The sequence below is a fragment of the Urocitellus parryii genome, chromosome 11 (genome assembly GCF_045843805.1).
Source record: "Urocitellus parryii isolate mUroPar1 chromosome 11, mUroPar1.hap1, whole genome shotgun sequence".
In the NCBI taxonomy this organism is placed as follows: Eukaryota; Metazoa; Chordata; class Mammalia; order Rodentia; family Sciuridae; genus Urocitellus; species Urocitellus parryii.
The window spans coordinates 83,208,083-83,231,633 of NC_135541.1; the positions used below are offsets into that span (position 1 = coordinate 83,208,083).

The 23,551-nt window shown below is 35.4% G+C and overlaps 1 protein-coding gene and 1 pseudogene across 1 annotated transcript; one reads left to right on the plus strand and one right to left on the minus strand.

Moving 5' to 3' along the window:
* LOC144249315 (rho GTPase-activating protein 29-like) overlaps positions 1 to 23,551 on the plus strand; it is a 573,679-nt pseudogene that overhangs the window by 270,512 nt on the left and 279,616 nt on the right.
* On the minus strand, positions 719 to 23,496 carry LOC144249131 (rho GTPase-activating protein 29-like). The gene is given in 8 exon segments (XM_077791325.1): positions 719 to 1,561; positions 3,845 to 3,949; positions 4,076 to 4,391; positions 7,334 to 7,566; positions 15,593 to 15,732; positions 16,004 to 16,190; positions 16,847 to 16,986; positions 23,307 to 23,496. Coding segments are annotated over 8 exon segments (2,154 nt in total).

Here is a 23,551-nt window from a genome sequence, read left to right on the forward strand (position 1 = left end):
AGTGAGGTTACAGGTCTCTCACACTCGAGATGCCTCAACTCTGACAGTCTGTGTTGTCTCTGCCAATGTCTCAAACTTTTTAGTATTGAAGTGCATTTTCTTTCTACAATTATATTAATTACTATAAGTAAAAATTGACAAGTAGAATGCTAGTAAACACAGATTTCCAAGCTTTTAGGCCACTATGTAAATTTTAAAATGTTAAGTGAATTGCCAATGCTTCCATACATGCTATAACAACACAATTGATCAAAGGTGCACTAGAACATTATGTGGAAAAAAATATATTCATACCCAATCAAGATTTTTCAGGCACTTGCATTCAGAAGCATTTCATGAATCAGCACCAGGTTTTCTCCAAAATAAAGCTCATTTTCCCCTACTTCCCCTATTTTTTGAGAATGATATTATACATTAAAGATGCATTTACATGAATCATTTTATAGAGAAAATTATTTTAAATTTAAAATTATAATACTTATTTTATGCATACCCTCAAAAACACAGAATTTGAAGACAATACCAGTGAGGCACTATCATTCTATATGACTAAAACACTACCATTCTATATGACTAGCAAACACAATTCAAGGCAAAAAGGCAAAATATACACTTTGACAATCCTATACAAAAGGGGTTCTTTCACTGCATTCTTTCATAAAATAAACACAATACATAAAAATGAAAAAAGAAAAAGAAAAAGTGAATTTTGTCAACCCTACACAAACTGTGGCATTTCAAATTCAAGGTCTTGACACTCTTCCATTTGTTTTAGCCTGAGTCCCTGGCACATTGGATTCATGTCAGGCAGGCCGAGCTCCTCAGAGTTCTCTTTAGGCTCAGAAGCTGGCTTCAAAGCATAAGCTGATGTGCTGTCTGCCTCTGGAACATCTTTCTCCACATGACTCAGGGGAGTAAGAGCTGTACTAGGAGACACTGCTGCTGAAGGTGAAGCTGGTCTCTCCTCAGTCCCCCTGACTTTACTGATCAGGGTAGGTGGTTTGTAAAATGTTGTCCCGAGTTGGAGTTGCAGTATTCTGGGTGCTCTTGCTGGAGAAAGACGGTGAGAATGAGAGGACAGTCTCACTGGTGTTTCTCTTGCTGAAATAGCTGGCATGTTGGGCTGTGTGTCATCATTGGAATGGTCACCACTAACCTTGATGCTCATTGTCACTTTTTCCTGGAGTAAACTTGGCAAAATCACTGCACTCATGCCAGTTAAGTTCTTTGGTTCACATTGTTGTCCCTGAGTTTTTTGTGGAATCTGCTGATCAAAACCATGTAATTTGGAGCCAACAGAAGTAGGGGTATCTTTTCTATTAAGTCCTTCAATGGTAAGATTTTGGCAAAACTTGTCTGAATTGACATTTCCCACATTTATGCTGCTTTTCTCATTAGGAGACCTTGCAAGATGGAACCTATCTAAAGACAAACAGAAACATCTGATCTTGGTGCTTGGCATAGGCCTCTGTATATCATTTGTTGTTACATCAGATTTCAGACTAAGTGGTTTCATGGTTTTACATGTATTGTCCATCTTTTGTGATGCTGATTTAAGTTCCTTGTGATCAGAAAAAGAAGAGATTTTTTTTAACTTCATGGAGCTTGGTTAATAAGGAAGTGTGGTTATTTATTGATGGGCATTCTCTCAAACAACAGAGTCTTACATATTTTTCCAACATTATTTTCTCAGTTATCTATGCAGAGGAATCAAAAATCCATACAATATTAAAGGTACATTTTTAATTAAAGAATTACTTTTAAAAATTTATCTTAATAGAACTAATGGTCACAAATCACATAATTTTTTTTAAGAAAACACTTCCTATAGTAACTTGTTTTAATATACTACCCATGAATGAATATTTTCTGGGTTAAGACGTTCCTGATTTCAACAGACAGACAATGGTAACTCCAGAACAGTAACACTATTCTGTATACCAAGAAATGCCATGTCCTGAATCCCAAAGACTTTGTCTGTCACTTAATATGCTTTCCAGCTACATTCTGTCCATACTGAGGGTAACACACCAGAGAGGACTTGGATGCTCTCCCAGCTGATCCACTAATACATGGCAACATCTGAACAAAGGATGATTTAAGAGCTCTCAAAATTGCCATTGTGCTACTGGTCCTGGAGACTCCAGATTTACCTCCTTCTCTTTCTCCTCTAGTCTGGTCCCAAGGTCCCTGTTTTTTCCCCTAGAAGCCTAGCTTCTCACACTCTGTCTTTGCTGCATATACCCCAGAAGCTCCTGTTGCTAGAAAAGGGCATCCCTCTGGCCATGATCCTCATTTCACTGCTGTGAAACATCAGAAAACTGTGTGCCTTGCCATGGGTCTGATGGCTTTCCAACAGCCCTGTTCTAGCCCACAGTCCTCATCCCTGTCACCTGATCCTTCTCCCATATCTTTGAGCAGTGGTTTTCAGACAGGTGCACATCAGCATCACTTGCAGGTCATCATCTCATCTGACATCCTTCTTCACCTGAGGCTTCTGGCCTTTCTTCCCTGGTTCCCAGGCAGTGCTCATGTGATTTGCTGTCCTGGGCCCTTCTCCACATTGATAGAAGGGAGTGAGCCATTGTGGTTGGATGGCAACCACTAGAACATATTTACAGTCCTGCAGAACTTCTAGCACCACTTCTAGCTGCCTGGGTGCTCTGTCTCAGCCCCTGCTCCAGTTCTGCCCTGGGCAAGCCTAGTGCACTAGCCCTACCTGCCTTCTTCTGTCAAGACAAACTCCTATGTGGAGATATGTTGGCAGGTGGTGTTAATGATCTAAAAAAGAAAAGGCTCAGAATTACTTGGTATGTAATGAAAACTTCAAATATATTAAAATTATTTATTGTTATTACTATACCTACCTGGGAATCCAATTTCATTGGACAGCGAAACAAGATTTCATTTAGGAATGAGAAAGGATGAGGTTCAAATCTTGAATCAACAATAATTTAGAGACATGACACATGGCATTATTTGCCTTCCTCAGACTGTTAGCTATGGCTTAAATGAGGCCAAGGTTCATAGCACAGAAGTGCTAATAAGATCAAATCAGATAAATTGAATCAGTGAGTCCAGTGCTTTTCTTTGCAGAGAGGTAATGGACTGTCTTTGTTTTCAGACTTTCTCAGGCTACACTCATTGATATTTCATTAATTTTATATATCAAATTTAACATTTATGGCTATATATTGAAAAATTCTGATTTAGCTCCACTTAAACAGTAATGAATGAAAGTTTTTCAACCCCCTTATGAGAAAACATTCACTGAAATCAAACGGTCAAAAAACAGTGAACAAAAAGACTGGAGCCAAGAAAATGGAAGACATGTGTGCTTAATGTGCTAAAGTTAGGCCAAAAGTAAAGGGACATCAATGAATTTTAGTCTATTTTTTTGTTTCAGGAGTCCTGATTCTTTTTTCTGCTTTGATTTTAATTGATGACAAAGAAGTAAAGGTGAAAACAAATTTCAGAAAGAGAACAAAAATAATTTATGAATTTCAAGATATCTTTTTACAAGAAAGAAACAAAGCATTTTAATGACATTCATTAAACTTTCTCAATGGCTAGAAAAATTAACTAATAAAACCTTGAAGTTTGAACTTACCTCAATTTAAAACACTTTGTTTTTTTTTAAAGGATGAGTATTGTAGATGGACACAATATTTTTATCTTTATTTATTTGTTTTATATGGTACTGAGGATCCAACTCATGGCCTCACAGATGCTGAGGCAAGCATTTTACCACTGAGCTAAAAGCCCAGCCCTCACCTTGGTTTTTAATCATGACTTCCTGGCAAGGTTTGAAATATGCAAACATATATGTTACATGACCACTCACCAATGAGACATGCATCCCATTTTTCCAATGCATTTTGCATTCTGATTTCTTAAATGATATAGTCAATTCATAATTTTTAATTTCAATATCTGCAGTGTGGATATCCTATTGATACAAGAAAATTTTTAAACTAAAAGCAAAACACATCTCAAACCAAACAGTTCAAAGACTATTAACTTGTTAATATAAACATCACAAATTTAATGCAATTCTGTAATGGTCAAAACTCACTTTCTTTGTAGAAAAATATTGTGGCTTTGTGGAATGTTCTGTTGATATTACAGGTTTGGAAGGAGGGCTTTAATTCACCGGAGGTGCAACAACATCAGTACTAGATGAAATATTTTGTGGCTCGAGGGACCCATCGAAGATCATCTGTGCATTGGTAATGAGGAACTCTACCAAAAGGGCCTGATTGGCATATGCAACAAGGGAGGAGGAGATGGAACCAGGAGTGGTTGTAGGCCTGGGCCTCATCAGAAAGGGTCCAAATACCACATCCAAGTTTTTTGAGTTCATCAGATTTTCTTCAGAATGGACTACAACCCTTAAAAGAAGAACACATAAAGTGTATGAGATTTGCCTAATAGAGGTCCTTAATTGTAGTTCACTATGACTTGAGAAGGGTGGAGATAACATGGGCTATAGAAGACTACAAAACATTTGTCAAGGGTCAAGTTTAGTGGGTATAGGGAAAGAATCCTTTGTTTCATTATGATACTTACCACACACCAAACTGAGTTTCAGAGTACTATATTAGGATAAAATGCATGTAAGTAGAAGGAACTACTGAACTCAGTAGCAGAAGGAAGAAAAACACCCCTAAAAATTGCTCCATCTTTGTATGTGGGATATACTCCCCATTTCTTATACTGGAAAGTGAAAAATCACTGTCAATTTCTCTTTCACTGCCCAGTTAGTTTTCTTTTTTTTTAAAAAAAAATAATTTTTACGTAGAGATGGACACAATACCTTTATTTTATATATTTATTTTTATGCAGTGCTGAGTATCAAACCCTGTGTCTCACATGTGCTAGGTAAGTGTTCTATCACTAGCCACACTCCCAGCTGCCCTCACCTAGTTTTCTAGCCTAAATGATTCTCTTCCTGAACGTCTTTCTGTTCTATTGACACTGTCAATGTTCTAGTTTTACTTCAAACACTCTCAGCTTGTTATTTCTATGACTATCTAAGGAAATATGTGTCTCCCTGGTTTAGCTATCAGGATGATACTAGATTTATCTATGGGTAAAAAAGCTGTGAGATATATATATTTAATATAACTATCTATCTATATATCTATCTATATATATATATAGTGAATATATCTATATCTATATAACAATATAGTGATATAGATAGATAGATAGATAGATAGATTCACTATATATATCAAATCAGATAAATGGACTCAGTGAGTCCAGTGCTTTTCTTTGCAGAGAGGTAATGGACTGTCTTTGTTTTCAGACATGTGCTAGACAAGGGAGGAGGAGTTTTGCTACTTGTCTTTCAGAGGATTCATCACTGATGTATATAAATGCATTTGATTTCTGAGTATTAATTTTATATCTTGCTACTTTGCCAAATTAATTTATTATTCTAGAAGTTTTCTGGTAGAGTTTTTTGGATCCTCCAAGTATGAAAATATGTCATTGGCAAAGAATGATAAGTTGAGTTCTTCTTTTCCTATTCATATTTCCTTGAATTTCTTTCATCTAATTGCTCTGGCTACAGTGGCAAGGATGATGTTGATCAATTTTTAGATGGAATGCTTCCAATTTTTCTTCATTTAGAATGATGTTAGCCTTAGGTTTAGCATAGAGAGCTTTTACTATGTTGAGTATATTCCTACTACCCCTAGTTTTTCTAATGATTTGAACATGAAAAGGTACTGTATTTTGTCAAATGCTTTCTCTGCATCAATTTATATAATCATTGGGTTCTTCTCTTTAAGTTTAATGATGTGATGAATTACATTTATTGATTTCTGTATGTCAAAACAACCTTGCATCCCTGGAATACACAACTTGATCATGGTGCATTGTTTTTTTTTTTTTTCATATGTTTTTGTATGTGATTAGCCAGAATTTTAATGAGAACTTTTGCATCTATGTTCATCAGGGATATGGCTTTGAAATTTTTTTCCTTGATGTGTCTCTGGCTGGTTTGGGTATCAGGGTGATACTAGCTTCACAGAGTGAGTTTGGAAGGGTTTCCTCCTTTTGTATTTCATGGAATAATTTGAAGCCCTTCAACAGATGAATAGTTAAAAAACAACTGTGGTATATATACACAATGGACTATTACTCAGCATTACAAGAGAATAAAATAATGGCATTTACAGGTAAATGGATGGAGTTGGTGAATATCATAAAGTAAGCCAATCCCCCCAAATCAAAGGTGAAAATTCACTCTGATAAATAAATATTGATACATAATTGGGTCTCTGGGGATGTAGGAATATGGATTGGGCTCAGGAGAGGGAAGGAAGAGGAGAGGTATGGGGTAGGAAAGATGGTGGAATGAGAGGAACATCATTACCCTAAGTACATGTATGATGGCACATGTGGTATGACTCTACATCATGTACAGATAAATTCAAATTTGTGCTCCATTTGTGTACAATGGATTGAAAAGCATTTTGCTGTCATGTATAACTGATTTGAACTAATAATTTTCTTAATTTTTATTTTATTTATTTATTTGTATGTGGGGCTGAGGTTCAAACCCAGGGCCCTGCCCACCTTGCACATGCTGTACTGCTGAGCCACAATTCCAGCCACAAAAAATAAATTAAAAAAAATTTAAAACGGATATCTTAATTGCTGACAGAAACGTCTAGCAGGCAAATCTGAATATGTGAAATTCCTGATTCCAAGTTCTTTAGTGGGTATAGAAACAATATGGTCAACTCATTTGCCAGGGAGGTAAGATTTTTTTATCAAGTCTCTAGGAAGGGTAGCACAGTTCCTGCTACTGCTTGTTATATTGTAGGCTAATGAAATCAAATTTTCTAAATGTAAAATGCTTTCTTGTGTCTCCATGTTTATTACTCTCTGCCTCGTATGCTCATCTGCACATTCACTTCCAAGTCACCCCTCAGTTCCTAAAATCAGACACAAGGCCTTTTGCCTCTACTGCTCTATCCCTACCCCCAAACTACCTCTGCATGCCTACAAGCTGTGCACAGCTACTAGAAAAAGGATGATGGTGAACTGTGGTTATATATAGATCTGTACACTAAGACGATGAGCCCACAAATAGCAGAAACCCTATGTTTCCATCCTAGTTTCACCAGCCAGAGCCTGCCACACAAGAAGCATCTGAGGGTACCATGTTTGCTGAATGAAGATGTATTCAATGTCTCTCTCTCCCAACACATAATAAAAACATCCTAAAAATTATTTTGAAAATCATACTACAACAACATAAATACTGAACACTATTGCCCTGTTCAATTAAAAATGGTTATGGTATAAAAATTCTTACCTCTTAAGATGGACGATAAGGTAATGTAGAGTGTCAAAATTAGACAGTGGCAATTGTCTTATAAATTCCTTGGTTTTGAGAAGAGTTTGGTTGATTTCCATAAACATATTTGGAGATGTGTTGTCTTCAGAGTTGTCCCTTTTGGTGTCCTGTTCTTGGTTAATATGTTGGATGACATTTGCAATCTCCATAAATTCCTGGTACCACTGGAATAAAACCAATGGTGCCAGTAGCTAAAGAAACAAATAATATTAAAAATACATTTGGGCTAAGGTTGTGGCTCAGAGGTAGAGTGTTTGCCTAGCACATGTGGAGTCCTGGGTTTGATCCTCAGCACCACATAAAAATTAATAAATAAAATAAAGGTATTGCATTCCGCTACAACCAAAAAATAAATATTTTGAAAAAATCATCTGCCTGTTTTCTTTGTTAAAGTCAACTATAAGTGAGAATTACTCAAATAATTTAGCATGTCCCTTTAGATTAACAAAATCTAAAGTCAATCTGTATTTATTGATATCTTTTTCAGTACTGGGGATTGAACCTAGGTCCTCAAGCATGCTATGCAAGCACTCAAGTACTAAGCTTCATCACTGCCCATAAAATAAAATATATATATTTGGTAGAGAAGTGACTTAGAAAGCAAATCAAAATCTTGACTATAAATTATATTTATGTTAATAACAAATTAATAGATAATAAGTGGAATTCTAAACTTTAAATGAAGTTTAAACTTTAAGCTTCATCATGGGATTTTAATACTCTTCATCTCTATCCTAAACACATTATATTCACATCTGCCCCCCAAATAGCATAATCTTCAGCTGTTTTATTGGAACAAACATAGAATAGTGCACAAAATCTATAAAATGAATCAGAAATGCATGGATTTTATGAGTAAGGGGTAAAAATACCAAAGTGTAAAGGGCATAGATTTTACTTGGGTAAAAATGAAGATCAGCACAAGACAATATGACCTACAAAAACATACTGTCAACATCTCAAGAAACTTTAAAACAGGATGATTTGCCATGAATAGATCAAAAGAAAAAGTTTTTACAACAAATATCCACTGTCATAATGAATTTCAATGTTTCTATTGATCTACACTAGAAAATTCAGTGAACCGTTAGCTGCATGATGTCCTATAAAATCTGTAGGAAGTTAGAGTGTTGCCCTGTGATCAGTTTCTATCTTCACCACTCTGGGATCTGAAGCAACTCACTTCACCTCTTGGAGCTTTAGGTCAATGAGTCAGATAAAGGCTACCCTCTAACACTATTTCAAGAATTGAGCACACTTTCCCAAATGAAAGTCTTAGACATACAAAAATTCCTCAACAGAATGTAAGTTTATTGTATTGGAGCCAATTCATCTCCTCTCCCTGACTGACTAAACAAGATTAAGGATGACACATTATGAGACTTATAGTCATTCAAAGGTATCAACCTCCAATTCTCAGTTGAAGGGTCTGTAGAATGTGATTAAAGGGTTATCAATGCTTTCCTGGGCTAACATTGTAGATCCAGCAATTTATACTTAATTTTTTCCCTCCTGCAATTCCACTAAAATACAGTAGGCTCATAAGGACTAGGAAAATAGAAAAAAAAAAGCAACAATTCAAAAGTAGAAAAGCATATGAATAAGTCGTGATGCATCATTTTCAAGAGAACTGACACTTTGTCACTCAACATGATTTTCAGAATCCTAAAGGGACCTGGACAATCACTACCAGGTCCTCTGATCTTGGGTTAGGTTGCAGGTGGGCCAGCTGAGAAAGCTTAGCTCTTTATAGAATCCTGTCTCCACTCCATGTACTAGAGCAATCTCCTTTCTGAAACTCTGGAAAATTTTTCTCTGGGCAATGGTATACACAGGCTCTCTGAATTGAGGCAATGCCAAACATAAGGTACAGAGAGGTAACTGTCTTCAAATGGGGATATGTTGGCTATATGCACACTGAAAGCACAGATCCTACAGTCTTAGTAACCCTGACTCCCAAAATATTGGTACTGTATCTCTAGGAAAGAAAAAAAAAACATTTCCTGGGGGACTGGGGTTGTGGCTCATTGTGGTGCACTCATCTGGCATGTGTGAGGCACTAGGTTTGATCATCATCACCACAGAAAAAAATAAATAAATAAATTAAAAATATTGTTTCCATCTACAATTAAATAAAATGCCTTCTCAGGAGGATCACAGCAGTGCCAGAACAGGGAACTAGAGACATGTAGTTAGGCATATACCAAACAGTCCACCTAGACCACTTTATAGTAAAGTTCAAAGTTTTTAAAAAAGCCTTGATGTGTTCAAGTGCTTCCAAAGCTATTTCAAGTCCAAACTCTAATATATCTAGGCACCATGAAAGAACAAATTTAAAATGAGTAGAAAAAGAACAAATTGAAGGTGTAAAATGATACTGTCAATATGCTGGCAATTAGTCAGATATGGTGAAAGAGTACTGGAAATGGAACTGATCTAAATTTAGATGTACTCTAAATAAAAAAATAGATACCAGATTTCAAAAAAAAAGATATGAAATACAAATAAATAAAGAAACAAAATACCTCATAATTTAAAAAACTAGATATTCAAAATGTTCAATGATATAATAAAATTCGCTTCACTTTATTTTTAATTTTTATGTTGCTATAGAAAATTTAAGGTTATATATGAGGGTCTCATTGTATTTCTACAGAGGTTAGAGGCCAAATAGAGTAAAGAACCCTTAATGAGAAAAATTTATGGATATCCACAATAAAAGAGCATCATATAATCATTTAAAACATTTCATCAAAGGAATAGAAAATCAGACTTCTTGAATACTAAAACATGATCTCACAATTTGAGTAATTTACTTATTCAAGAAGAAAAAGACAAGAAAATGTCTTAGAAGGTTTTTGAAGGTTTTTTACATGCTTCAAATGATATGGAGTCTCAAGGAAGACATTAGACAGCAAAATCAGACAATGAAATATCATTTCGACAATGAATTACATAAACAAATCCAAGGAGCAAAAGATGAACTATACAGGGAGATAGAGGTTATAAAAAACAAACAAACAGAAATCCAAGAAATGCAGGGAGCAATAAACCAAATTAAAAATTCAAAGGAGAATACTACCAGCAGAGTAGAACACTTAGAAGATAGAACATCAAACAATGAAGACAAAGTATCTCAACTTGAAAAGAACACAGACAGCTCAGCAAGACTTTTAAGAAATCATGAGCAGAACATCCAAGAAATGTGGGATAAAATAAAGAGACCAAACTTAAGAGTCATTGGGATACAGAAAGGTATAGAGGTCCAAACCAAAGGAATGAGCAATCTGTTCAATGAAATAATAGGAGAAAACTTCCGAGACATGAAGAATGAGACAGAATCCCAAATCCTAGAAGCCTACAGGATGCCGAATGTGCAAAAGCATAAGAGATGCATACCTAGACACATTATAATGAAGATGCCCAACATACAAAATAAGGAGAGAATTTTAAAAGCTACAAGAGAAAGGAAGCAGATTACATTTAGGGGTAAACCAATCAGGATAACAGCTAATCTTTCAACACAGATTCTGAAAGCTAGAAGATCCTGGAACAACATATTTCAAACGCTGTAAGAAAATGGGTTCCAACCAAGAATTGTGTATTTAGCAAAATTAAGCTTCAGGTTGGAAGATGAAATTAAAACCTTCCATGATAAACAAAAGTTAAAAGAATTTGCAGCCAGAAAACCATCTCCAAAACATCCTCAACAAAACATTACAGGAAGAGGAAATGGAAAATAACAATGAAAACCAACAGTGGGAGGTAGTAGAGTAAAGGGAGAAAATAATGAAAGAGGAAAAACAAACCATGTTAAGTAACATAAATAAACAAATATGGTTGGAAGAACAATCCATATCTCAATAATAACCCTAAATGTTAATGGCTTAAACTCACCAATTAAGAGACACAGGTTAGTAGAATGGATCAAAAAAAAAAAAGATCCAAAAATATGCTGCCTACAGGAGACACATTTGATAGGAAAAGACATACATAGACTGGAAGTGAAAGGTTGGGAAAAATCATATCACTCATATGGACTTCGAAAACAAGGAGGAGTATCCATACTCATATCAAATAAAATAGATTTCAAGCCAAAGTTAATCAAAAGGGATAAAGAGGGATACTACATACTGCTCAAGGGAACCATACACCAACAAGACATAACAATCTTAAATATATATGCCCCAAACAATGGTGCAGCTATGTTCATCAAACAAACTCTTCTCAAGTTCAAGAGTCTAATAGACCACCATACAATAATTATGGGAGACTTCAACACACTTCTCTCACCACTGGACAGATCTTCCAAACAAAAGTTGAATAAAGAAACTATAGAACTCAGTAATACAATTAATAACCTAGAATTAATTGACATATATAGAATATACCATCCAACATCAAGCAGTGACACTTTTTTTTCTCAGCAGCACATGGATCCTTCTCAAAAATAGATCATATACTATGTCACAGGGCAACTCTTTGACAGTATAAAGGAGTAGAGATAACACCATGCATCTTATCTGATCATAATGGAATGAAATTGTAAATCCATGATAAAAGAAGGAAGGAAAAATCATGCATTACTTGGAGAATGAACAATAGGTTACTGAATGATCAATGGGTTATAGAAGACATCAAGAAGGAAATTAAAAAATTCTTAGAGATAAATGAAAACACAGACACAACATATTGGAATCTATGGAACACAATGAAAGCAGTTCTAAGAGGAAAATTCATTGCTTGGAGTTCATTCCTTAAAAAAGAAAAAAACCAAACAAATAAATGTTCTCACACTTCATCTCAAAATCCTAGAAAAAGAAGAGCAAAACAACAGCAAATGTAGTAGAAGGCAAGAAATAATTAAAATCATAGCTGAAATTAATTAAATTGAAACAAAACAAACAATTGAAAAAATTGACAAAACTAAAAGTTTGTTTTTTGAAAAAATAAATAAGATTGACAGACCCTTAGCCATGCTAATGAAGAGAAGAAGAATGAGAACTCAAATTACTAGCATATAGGATGAAAAAGGCAATATCACAACACACACTTCAGAAATACAGAAGATAATTAGAAATTATTTTGAATCTTTATACTCCAACAAAATAGAAGACAGTGAAGGCATCGATAAATTTCTTAAGTCATATGATCTGCCCAGATTGAGTCAGGAGGATATAGAAAACCTAAACAGACCAATATCAATTGAGGAAATAGAAGGAGCCATTAAAAGACTGCCAACTAAGAAAATCCCAGTATCGGATGGGTATACAGCAGAGTTTTACAAAACCTTTAAAGAAGAACTAATACCAATACTTTTCAAGCTTTTTCAGGAAATAGAAAAAAGAGGGAGAACTTCCAAATTCATTCTACGAGGCCAACATCACCCTGATTCCTAAACCAGACAAAGACACTTCTAAGAAAGAAAACTACAGACCAATATCTCTAATGAACCTAGATGCAAAAATCCTCAATAAAATGCTGGAGAATTGGATACAAAAACATATCAAAAAAAAATGTGCACCATGATCAAGTAGGATTCATCCCTGGTATGCAAGGCTGGTTCAATATACGGAAATCAATAAATGTTATTCACCACATCAATAGACTTAAAGATAAGAACCATATGATAATCTCAATAGATGCAGAAAAAGCATTTGACAAAGTACAGCATCCCTTTATGTTCAAAACTCTAGAAAAACTAGGGATAACAGGAACATACCTCAACATTGTAAAAGCTATCTATGCTAAGCCTCAGGCTAGCATCATTCTGAATGGAGAAAAATTGAAGGTATTCCCTCTAAAATCTGGAACAAGACAGGGATGCCCTCTCTCACCACTTCTGTTCAACATTGTTCTCGAAACACTGGCCAGAACAATCAGACGAAAGAAATTAAAGGTATAAAAATAGGAAAAGAAGAACTTAAATTATCACTATTTGCAGATGACATGATTCTACACCTAGAAGACCCAAAAGGGTCTACAAAGAAACTGTTAGAGCTAATAAATGAATTCAGCAAAGTGGCAGGATATAAAATCAACACGCATAAATCAAAGGCATTCCGTGATATCAGCAACAAATCTTCTGAAATGGAAATGAGGATAACCACTCCATTCACAATATCCTACAAAAAATAAAATACTTGGGAATCAACCTAACAAAAGAGGTGAAAGACTTATACAATGAAAACTAGAGAACCCTAAAGTTAGAAATAGAAGAATATCTTGGAAGATGGAAAAATATACCCTGTTCATGGATAGGCAGAACTAACATCATCAAAATGGCAATATTACCAAGAGTTCTCTATAGGTTTACTGCAATGCCAATCAAAATCCCAATGGCATTTCTTGCAGAAATAGATAAAGCAATCATTAAATTCATCTGGAATAATAAAAGACCCAGAATAGCAAAAACAACTCTAAGCAGGAAGTGTGAATCAGGCGGTATAGCGATACCAGACTTCAAATTATACTACAGAGCAATAGTAACAAAAACAGCATGGTACTGGTACCAAAACAGGCGGGTGGACCAATGGAACAAAATAGAGGACACAGAAACCAATCTACAATATTACAACTATCTTATATTGATAAAGGGGCTAAAAGCATGCAATGGAGGAAGGATAGTATCCTCAAAAAAAGGTGCTGGGAAAACTGGAAATCCATATGCAACAAAATGAAACCGAATCCCTTTCTCTCACCATGCACAAAAGTTAACTCAAAATGGATCAAGGAGCTTGATATCAAAACAGAGACTCTGCATCTGATAGAAGAAACAGTTGGCTTTAATCTACATATTGTGGGGTCGGGCTCCAAATTCCTTAATAGGACACCTATAACACAAGAGTTAAAACAAGAATCTACAAATACACTTACTCAAACTAAAAAGGTTTTTTTCTCAGCAAAATTAACAATAAGAGAGGTAAATAGGGAACCTACATCATGGGAACAAATCTTTACTCCTTACTTCAGATAGAGCCCTAATATCCAGAGTATACAAAGAACTCAAAAAATTAAACAATAAGAAAACTAATAACCCAATCAAAAAATGGGCCAAAGACCTGAACAGAAACTTCTCAGAGGAGGACCTACAATCAATCAACAAGTACATGAAAAAATGGTCACCATCTCTAGCAGTCAGAGAAATGCTAATCAAAACCACCCTAAGATACCATCTCAATCCAGTAAGATTGGCAGCCACTATGAAGTCAAACAACAAGTGCTAGGAGGATGTGGGGAAAAGGGTACATTAATGGTGGGACTGCAAATTGGTGTGGCCAATTTGGAAAGCAGTATGGAGAATTCTTGGAAAGCTGGGAATGGAACCATAATTTGACCCAGCTTTTGCCCTTCTCGGTCTATTCCCTAAAGACCTAAAAAGAGCATAGTACAGGGACAATGCTACATCGATGTTCATAGCAGCACAATTAACAATAGCAAGACTGTGGAACCAACCTAGATGCCCTTCAATAGATGAATGGATAAAAAAATGTGGCATTTATACACAATGGAGTATTACTCTGCATTAAAAGTCAAAATCATGGAATTTTCAGGGAAATGGATAGCATTAGAGCAGATTATGCTAAATGAAGCTAGCCAATCCCTAAAAAAGAAATGCCAAATGTCTTCTTTGATATAAGGAGAGTAACTAAGAACAGAGTAGGGAGGAAGAGCATGAGAAGAAGATTAATATTAAACAGGGACAATAGGTGGGAGGAAAAAGGAGAGAGAAGGGCAATTGTATGGAAATGGAATATTATCATGGTTATACAAAATTACATACAAGAGGAAGTGAGGGGAAAGGGAAAAAAACAAGGGGGATAAATGAAGTACAGTAGATGGGGTAGAGAGAGAAGATGGGAGGGGAGGGGAGGGGGGATAGTAGAGGATAGAAAAGGCAGCAGAATACAACAGACACTAGTATGGCAATAGGTAAATCAGTGGATGTGTAACTGATGTGATTCTGCAATCTGTATATGGGGTAAAAATGGGAGTTCATAACCCACTTGAATCAAAGTGTGAAATATGATATATCAAGAACTATGTAATGTTTTGAACAACCAACAATAAAAATTTAAAAAAATAAAAGGTAATAAAATAATAAAAATCTTAGAATAATGAGGGGGGTGATGACATAGTCTATACCAATGAAAAATATGAAATATAAAATATTTTTGCTCTTTGCATTTGATGGTAGGTTGAGAATAATACTTGAACCTGTTGAAGGTAAAATTTTAACACTTCACAGATGTCATGTGAAGAAAATTCGGACAGATCTACTAAATGCCTTCTGTTTTCCAGAGCTTGACACAGTATTGGGATTTTTGCCTTGTTGCCACTGACTCAGTAAATTCCCTTGAAGAAAAAAGAAAAACAGAATGCAGTATTTTAGTTTAGTACAAAGAGCTAAATGCAGACATCTAGACAGAGTTGATGTATCTACTTCAATTTTTATTACTATTTAAAAAATACAAGTTGAAATAAAATAAATTAACATTTTCCAAATAAATGTGAATAAATTTAGTTATTACAAATGGAGAGTGCTGATTTTCTTAAAGTCTCTTTTTCATTAAAACAAATCACAAAGGCATTTATGTTTTTAGAGTTTTAAGAGTAAACAACATATTTGTAAACACAAGGCAGTCTTTTCAATTTCTAAAGTACACGTTTTGATTATGAAAGGAATGCCATCTGGCTCCTTTTTGGCAACACAGGACCATTCTGCTCCAAATAAGTGTATTTTCCCCCGAAGTTTCCAATATCCGCAAACGATGGTTAAGTTTGCCATGAATTTTTTATGGCAGACAAGTAGACACTAATGAAAATGATATTTGAAAACTGATTGACTCAACTTAAAATTATTCACAACTAAGCAAAATACAGACCGACTAATAATGACAAAAATAAGTTAAAAAGTACTATTTGTAGTTTGTGAATTACATTTAACAGGAAAACAAAGAAGAAAACTATAGAAATCAAATGTGGGACTTTTTTAAAAAGTACTGGCAACCCAGGTGTGATGGCATATGCCCATGATTCCAGCTACTTGAGGGGTTGAAACAGGAATTTCACAAGTTGAAGGCCAGACCAATCTAGCAAGAACCCATTTCAAAACACAATTTTAAGAAAGGGTAGATGGGCTGGGGATGTGGCTCAAGCAGTAATGTGTTCGCATGGTGTGCATGGGACTCTGGGTTCGATCCTCAGCACTACATAAAAAATAAAATTTAAAAAAAGATATTTTTTCCACCGAAAACAGAAAAATAAATGTTAAAAAATTCTCTCTCTCTCTTTCTCTTCTCTCTCTAAAAATATGGCACGTTCAAGACACTGAATTTAATTCCCAGGAGAACAAACAACAAATTTATATATATTTATATGTGTGTGGACACACACATCTCCAAATAAGTAAAATCATAACAAAGAAGTATATAGCAAAAGAAAAAAAATGTGATTCCATAAAGATCTTACCTCTTCACATTTAAGACCTCGAAATATGACAATGCATTCACAGTATCTACATCTTGTGGGAAATCTCCATTTTCTGAACTTATGGGTGGCAGCTGCTTTTGCCATTAATTATTGCTGAAATGTTCCAAGGGAGTTGGGTCCTTACAACAGAAATGTTAGTATAAGAAGGGTAAAATGACAAAAACATATACCACATTATATTGTACTTGGAATAATTTTTAGACTTTGAGATTATTTATATATTACAAAAGCTATTATTTTGCATTTCTAACATAAAAAAGCATCTCATTTATTTATCTCTTATAAAACACATATTTTATTTTTTATTTACTTATGACAGTGGAATGCATTACAATTCATATTACACATATAGAGCACAATATTTCACATCTATGTTCATATACAAAGTATATTCATACCTATTCATGTCTTCATACATGTATTTGGCATAATGATGACCTTCTCATTTCACCATCTATAATCCCAACTACTCAGGAAACTGAGGCATGAGGATTGCAAGTTTGAGGACAACCTGGACAGCTTAGCAAGACCCTGTCTCAAAATCAAGTTTTTAAAAAGGGCTGGGGATACAGCCCAGAGGTAGAATGTTCCTGGGTTCCAGTCCCCATACTGGGGAGTGATAAAAAAGAAATTGATTTTTGGAGCCATTTCCACTTTGCGGATCCACCAGCACTTTTACAGTTTCCCTGCCATCAAAGGAGGCCAGACACATCACAGCACCACTGTGTAGCCTCATTTCCTCAGTGCCCATCCTTGGTGAGGATTCTGCTAAGGTCCTGTAGGCACCTTCCATGTTCCCTTCCCATACCAAAAAAAAAAAAAAAAAAAAAAGACTGGCATTGAACTTCACATGTTTTACCATAACCTTGGATTGAAATCTAAATTTTGTAGAACCCTGAGCCCCCAGAACCCAGTCAACCTGAAGCACATTTGCTTGAACTTGTGTTTCTGTCAAGAAAGCATTTCCTAGTGCAGCCTCTTGAAAAACAACTTGGCAATGCCTCAGAGTTAAACGTTATACTATGAGGGAGTGTTGAGAGCCACAGCCAAAAGGGCCCCAGCAAATTTCCAGCTGCCAGTACCAGCTGCCAGCTGATGATTGGCTCACAGTGGCCACAGCAGAAGGGGCCCCAGCAAACTTCCAGCTGCCAGCACCAGCTGCCATCTGATGATTGGCTCACAGTGACCCCAGCAGAAGGGGCCCCAGCAAACTTCCAGCTGCCAGCAAACTTCCAGCTGCCAGCTGATGATTGGCTCACAGCAGCCCCAGCAAACTTCTAGCTGCCAACTGATTGGCTCCTCTGCAGTGATGCTCATTGGATTGTTTCCCTACCCTTTCAGACCACGGAGCTGCTCATTGGGGGACTTTTTCTTAGCTCTATCCATGTGACCCAGCCAATTGGCCTCAAGAGCAGGAGGTGTGGGGGAGGTTGAGAGGCTTGTGGGAAGCCAGTAGTGGCAGTTGGGCTCTGAAGGTTTTCATGAAGAGCTGTGTGGTGTGGCATGTGTGTTCTTAAAATAAAGTTCATTTCTTTTGACAAGTGGCTCCTGAATTGTGCCCAGCCAGACTTCGGCAATGGAGGAACTTTCCAAAAGTATCAAATAAAAAGTAATCACTGTATAAGCCTAAGCCTACATGTCTATCATTTACTAAATCATATTAGTTAGTAGTGTGACTGACTGAACTCATCAAAAATTGAGTATTGAAAAAAATTGTTTTTAACACTTGTGTACTTTACTTGAATATAATAACATATAAATCATTAGCTTAGCCTTATAAAAATCTGGGGCTTGGTCAAAATATTTACTCATTTTTAAAAAAATAATGGCAGAATACACATAACGTTCACCATCACAACCATTTTTAAGTGTACAGTTCATTGGGTTAATTACAGTCATGCAATTGTGTGTCCAATGTTCAGAAATTTTTATCTTACACAACCAAAACTCCATTTCCATAATCATGTCCCCATTCCACTATTCATTCCATGACAACCACCAATCTGATTTTCTGTCTCTATTAATCTGACAACTCTGGGTCAGATTAACTAAGTTAAGAAGAATTATACAGTATTTGTCCTTAGTTCACATAGCATCGTATCCTTAAATTTCATAAATGTTGTATCAGAATTCCCTTCCTTTATAAGGATGAATACTATTCTACTATATGTGTGTATGCCAAATTTTGTTTATTCATTCAACCTTTGATGGACATTTAAAATGCCTACACCTTTCGGCTACTGCAAATAATGCTATGAGCATGGTTGTCCAAATACCTGTTTGGGTTTGTTATCAATTCTTTTGGGTACTTATACCCAAAGTGGAATTGTTTATTAAGGTTTTTCAGCAACTGCCATACTGTTTTCCATAGTGGCTGTACTATTTTACATTACTCTAACAACACAAGAGGGTTTCTATTTTTCCATCCCATTGTCAACACTTGTCATTATTATTATTTTTAAATAGTAGAAAATCCTAATGGGTGTGAGGTGGTTCCTATTGTAGTTTGATTTTCATTTCCCAAATGATAAGTGATGCTGTACATCTTGTGCTTATTGGTCATTTGTGCAACTTCTTTGGAGAAATCCTTTGCCCATTTTTAATCAAGTTGTGTTGTTGTTGAGTTGAAGGAGTTCTTTATTCACTTTGTATTTTTTTTAAATATATTTATTTTTTAGTTCTAGTTGGACACATATGTTTATTTTACTTCTTTATTTTTATTTGGTGCAGGGTCTCACACATGTTAGGCAAGCACTCTACCGCTGAGCCACAACCCAAGCCCATTACTTTGGATATTTTTAAAAAATATTTTTAGTTGTAGTTGGACATAATATCTTTATTTTATTTATTTTTCTATGTGGTGCTGGAAATTGAACCTAGTACCTCACACATGCTAGGCAAATGACCTGCCACTGAGGCACAAATCCAGTCCAACTCTGGATATTAAACCCTTATGGAATATGTGATTTGTAAATATTTTCTTCCCTCCTATAAGTTGCTATTTCACTATCATCTAAACATGTTTTAATATAAATAAAACTCTTGGGTTTTTTTTAGAAACTTTAATATCCTCATCACTCTTAAATGTATTAAAATGTTATATGTTTCTTGCTTGTACTTTTTCCCCACCCAGTTCTAGGTACAACATTACTGCAGTCTTTTTGAGCTGTGTGATAATTTTAGACTTAGACCCCTGGGTAAGAAATCCAAACTTTTTCTCTGTTATGTAATGAGGAAGCCACGTAAGATAATAAAAAGTCTTGGACCAGGAGGGAGAAATCCCAAAGTTTAGACCTGCTCTATCACTTATTACTGTGTAATCCTTGGGTAAGTCATTTAAGTTTTTTGACCTTAAGTTACCTATTTACAAAGCAGAATACTAATGACTGGCCTCCTATGGACCATTCGCCTTTAAAAAGGGTGGACAATACTTTCCCATGTGGTTCAGCAGTCATGTTCTCTGGTATTTAATCCAGTGAATTGAAAACATATCCACATAAAACCCTAACTATACATGTTTATAGCATCTTTATTCATAACTTCCCAAACTTGGAAGCAATCAAGATGTTCTGATGAAAAGAAATGAATTGAATTCTAGATAACAGAATATTATTAAGCACTAAAAATCAAAAAAGTTAGGAAGAAATGAAAAGACATGGAGGAAGCTTAGATGCATATTACTAAGTGAAAGACACCAATCCGAAAGGGCTCCATACTGTTTGATTCTAACTACATAATATTATGATAAAAAGAAAAATTATGGAGAAAGTAAAAAGATTAGTGGTTGAGGATACAGGGAAAATAGAAAACCTACAGAGGATTTTTACAACTTCATTGTAAATTTATGTATGTAAATTCATGTATAAATTTATGTATAATAAAATACATGTATGTATGTAAATTTATGTATAAATTTATGTATGTATGTATGTATGTAAATGTATGTATGTATTATGTATGTATGTATGTATTATGTATGTATGTATGTAAATTTATGTATAAATTTATGTATAATAAAATACAGAGGATTTTTACAACTTCATTGTAAATTTATGTATAATACTGACAGAGATATGCATATACTACTGCATTTATTGTTTTGGTTTTGTGGGTGTTTCTCATTATTTTCAAGGGTAACTTTGACAATTCATGATTCTTGTATGTTGTGTATGTGTAGGGGGATGTAACTGGGGATAAAACCCAGGCCTTCATTCTTATGAGACAAGCATTTTACTACTGAGTTACAACCCAACAATACATGATTTTTTTTCTTGACTCTATAACCCTTGATAATTACAACTCAACTATAAGGAAGAAATACAGGAAGTAAACAACTAAAAAATACTGCAGATGATATCACATCCTAAAAACTTCATGTATAGGATTGGTTTTAGGGGTCACCTAAATAAAGAAGAGTCTGTATCAGTCAGGATAGGGTCCATTATGCTTCAGTTAATATGCAACCCTGAAATTTTGATGGTTCAAAAAACATCCAAGGGTTTGTTTCTGTTCATGTTAATGTCTAGTGGAGGTCACTTGAGGCTCTGAACCATACCATATTCATTTATTGTCCAGGTTGACCACACATGGACAGCTGTTTGTAGTAAAGGAAAAGAGACACAGCAAACTACATCATTTCTCTTAAACCTTCTGCCCAGAAATGACAGATGTCACTTTTGCTCACATCTCATTGGTCAGAGAAAGTCATATGATCACTTCTGAGTTCCACAGGTATTTAATCTACTGCAGAGAGAAGGGAACAGAATACTTAGCAAACTTGCAAAGATTCTGGGATGGGGTGGTAGCTCAGTGGTAGAGCACTCCACTCACATTTGTGAGGCACTGGGTTTAATCCTTGGCACCTCATAAAAATAAATGCATACAAAAATATTGTGTCCATTTACAACTAAAAAAGTATTTAAAAAAATTTCCAAAGATTCACTCTTCAACATTTCCCAAAACAGTTATTCAGATGGTGCTGAGGATTCCACCATCCTCTGAAAGATACCCATTCGATGTCCAGTCAGTACAAAGCATTGGGACATGCTCTTTAGGTTGATTATAAATCTACTTCCCTAGAGCTCCCACCTATTGGTCCTCATTTTGTGCTCTTGTGACACTAATGTCAGATGAAACTTCTTTTCTTTTTCTTTTTTTGTGAACTTTATTTTATTTTATTTGTATGTGGTGCTAAGGATCCAACTCAGGGCCTTACATGTTCGAGGTGAGAGCTCTACCACTGAGCCATAACCCCAGCCCCAGATCTACTTATTTTCTATGAGACAGTTCCTAAACTATCTAGCACTTCAATTATTTCTCATGTACTAGGATAAATGGTCTTTTCAGAATATTTTTGTTTTTCTAAACCCTTATTCTGATAGTATGCTTAACATTAAAATTTTTTAAATGTGTTATGATATATCTGCTAATCCAAGAAGAGTAGCAATATTTTTTTTTTTACTTCTGTTAAAGGGGTCTTGTAAGAATTGGGTAAAATTAGGAATGTAAAATATACATGCATATATATGCATATATAGTATATATATATATATATATATATATATATATATATATATGCTAGACTATACATGTATATTTTATTTTATATACTATATAAGCATATATATATATATGTGTGTGTGTGTGTGTGTGTGTTTATATATATATATTTTCAATTCTCAGCATTTGAAGACCTTCATCTCTCCCCCATTCTCTTGTACTGAGGAACTGAATTCAGTGTATATTACCACTGAGCCACATTCTAGCCTTTTTAAAAATTTTAGGTCCTCTCCAAGTTGCCCAAACTTGTTTTGAATTTCAGATTCTCCTGCCTTGTGTGCATAGTTTAATGATATAATGGTGAATATTAACTTAGTGGCATAAAATGGCATTAGCAAAAGTTTTACAAGGCATGAATACCTAGTAATGAGACTGAATATTGTAGACTTAGAACTAGAAAGCCACAGCTTGAAAAATAGAGTATATGCATGAGTATTATATTTTTTATCTTTTATATATGACTATCTTGAGGCAAATGTAAATGGTCCAGGTCTACTAACCATTTCGTGGTATCACATATTGGAACCAATTTCCTATAATTAACATTCAGGAAAAATTATACTACATAGATTTATGTATTGGTTTTCTAAAACATAAAGCTGAGAAAGCATACAACCCAAAACGTAAGCAGCATTAAAGTCTATGATTAAAAATGGACCATGGAGCCAGCCTGCCTCTTGGCTCTGAACTTACCAGCTGACTTTTCTACAATTCTTTGTGTTTCTATTTCTTCAGGTAGAAAATGAGAGTAATAATAACAACAATGGTAATAATAGCAAGAGTAATGAGAAAATATTAGTACTTCCTCATAGGATTATTTTGAGGATTAACGTAAAGACTTAAAAATATATTAGGAGTTGGTGGAGCTTAGCCCACCAACCTGGAACAGGCCGGGATGCACACTTTAAACCAGCCAGGCAACAGGCTTGACGCTGCTGCCCCTGGACGTGGCGTTGGGATGGCGGTGGGGACCCTGGCGGAGCCAAGAGGATGGCCTCGTTGTTCATGTGCTGCGTGGAGGACCTGCTGTTCACCAGCAGCCCCTTCATGTGGAACCTGACAGTGTCCATGCTGCGGAGATGGAGCGGGTGCGCGCTTGCCATCAGGTGCTGAGGACTTGTGTGG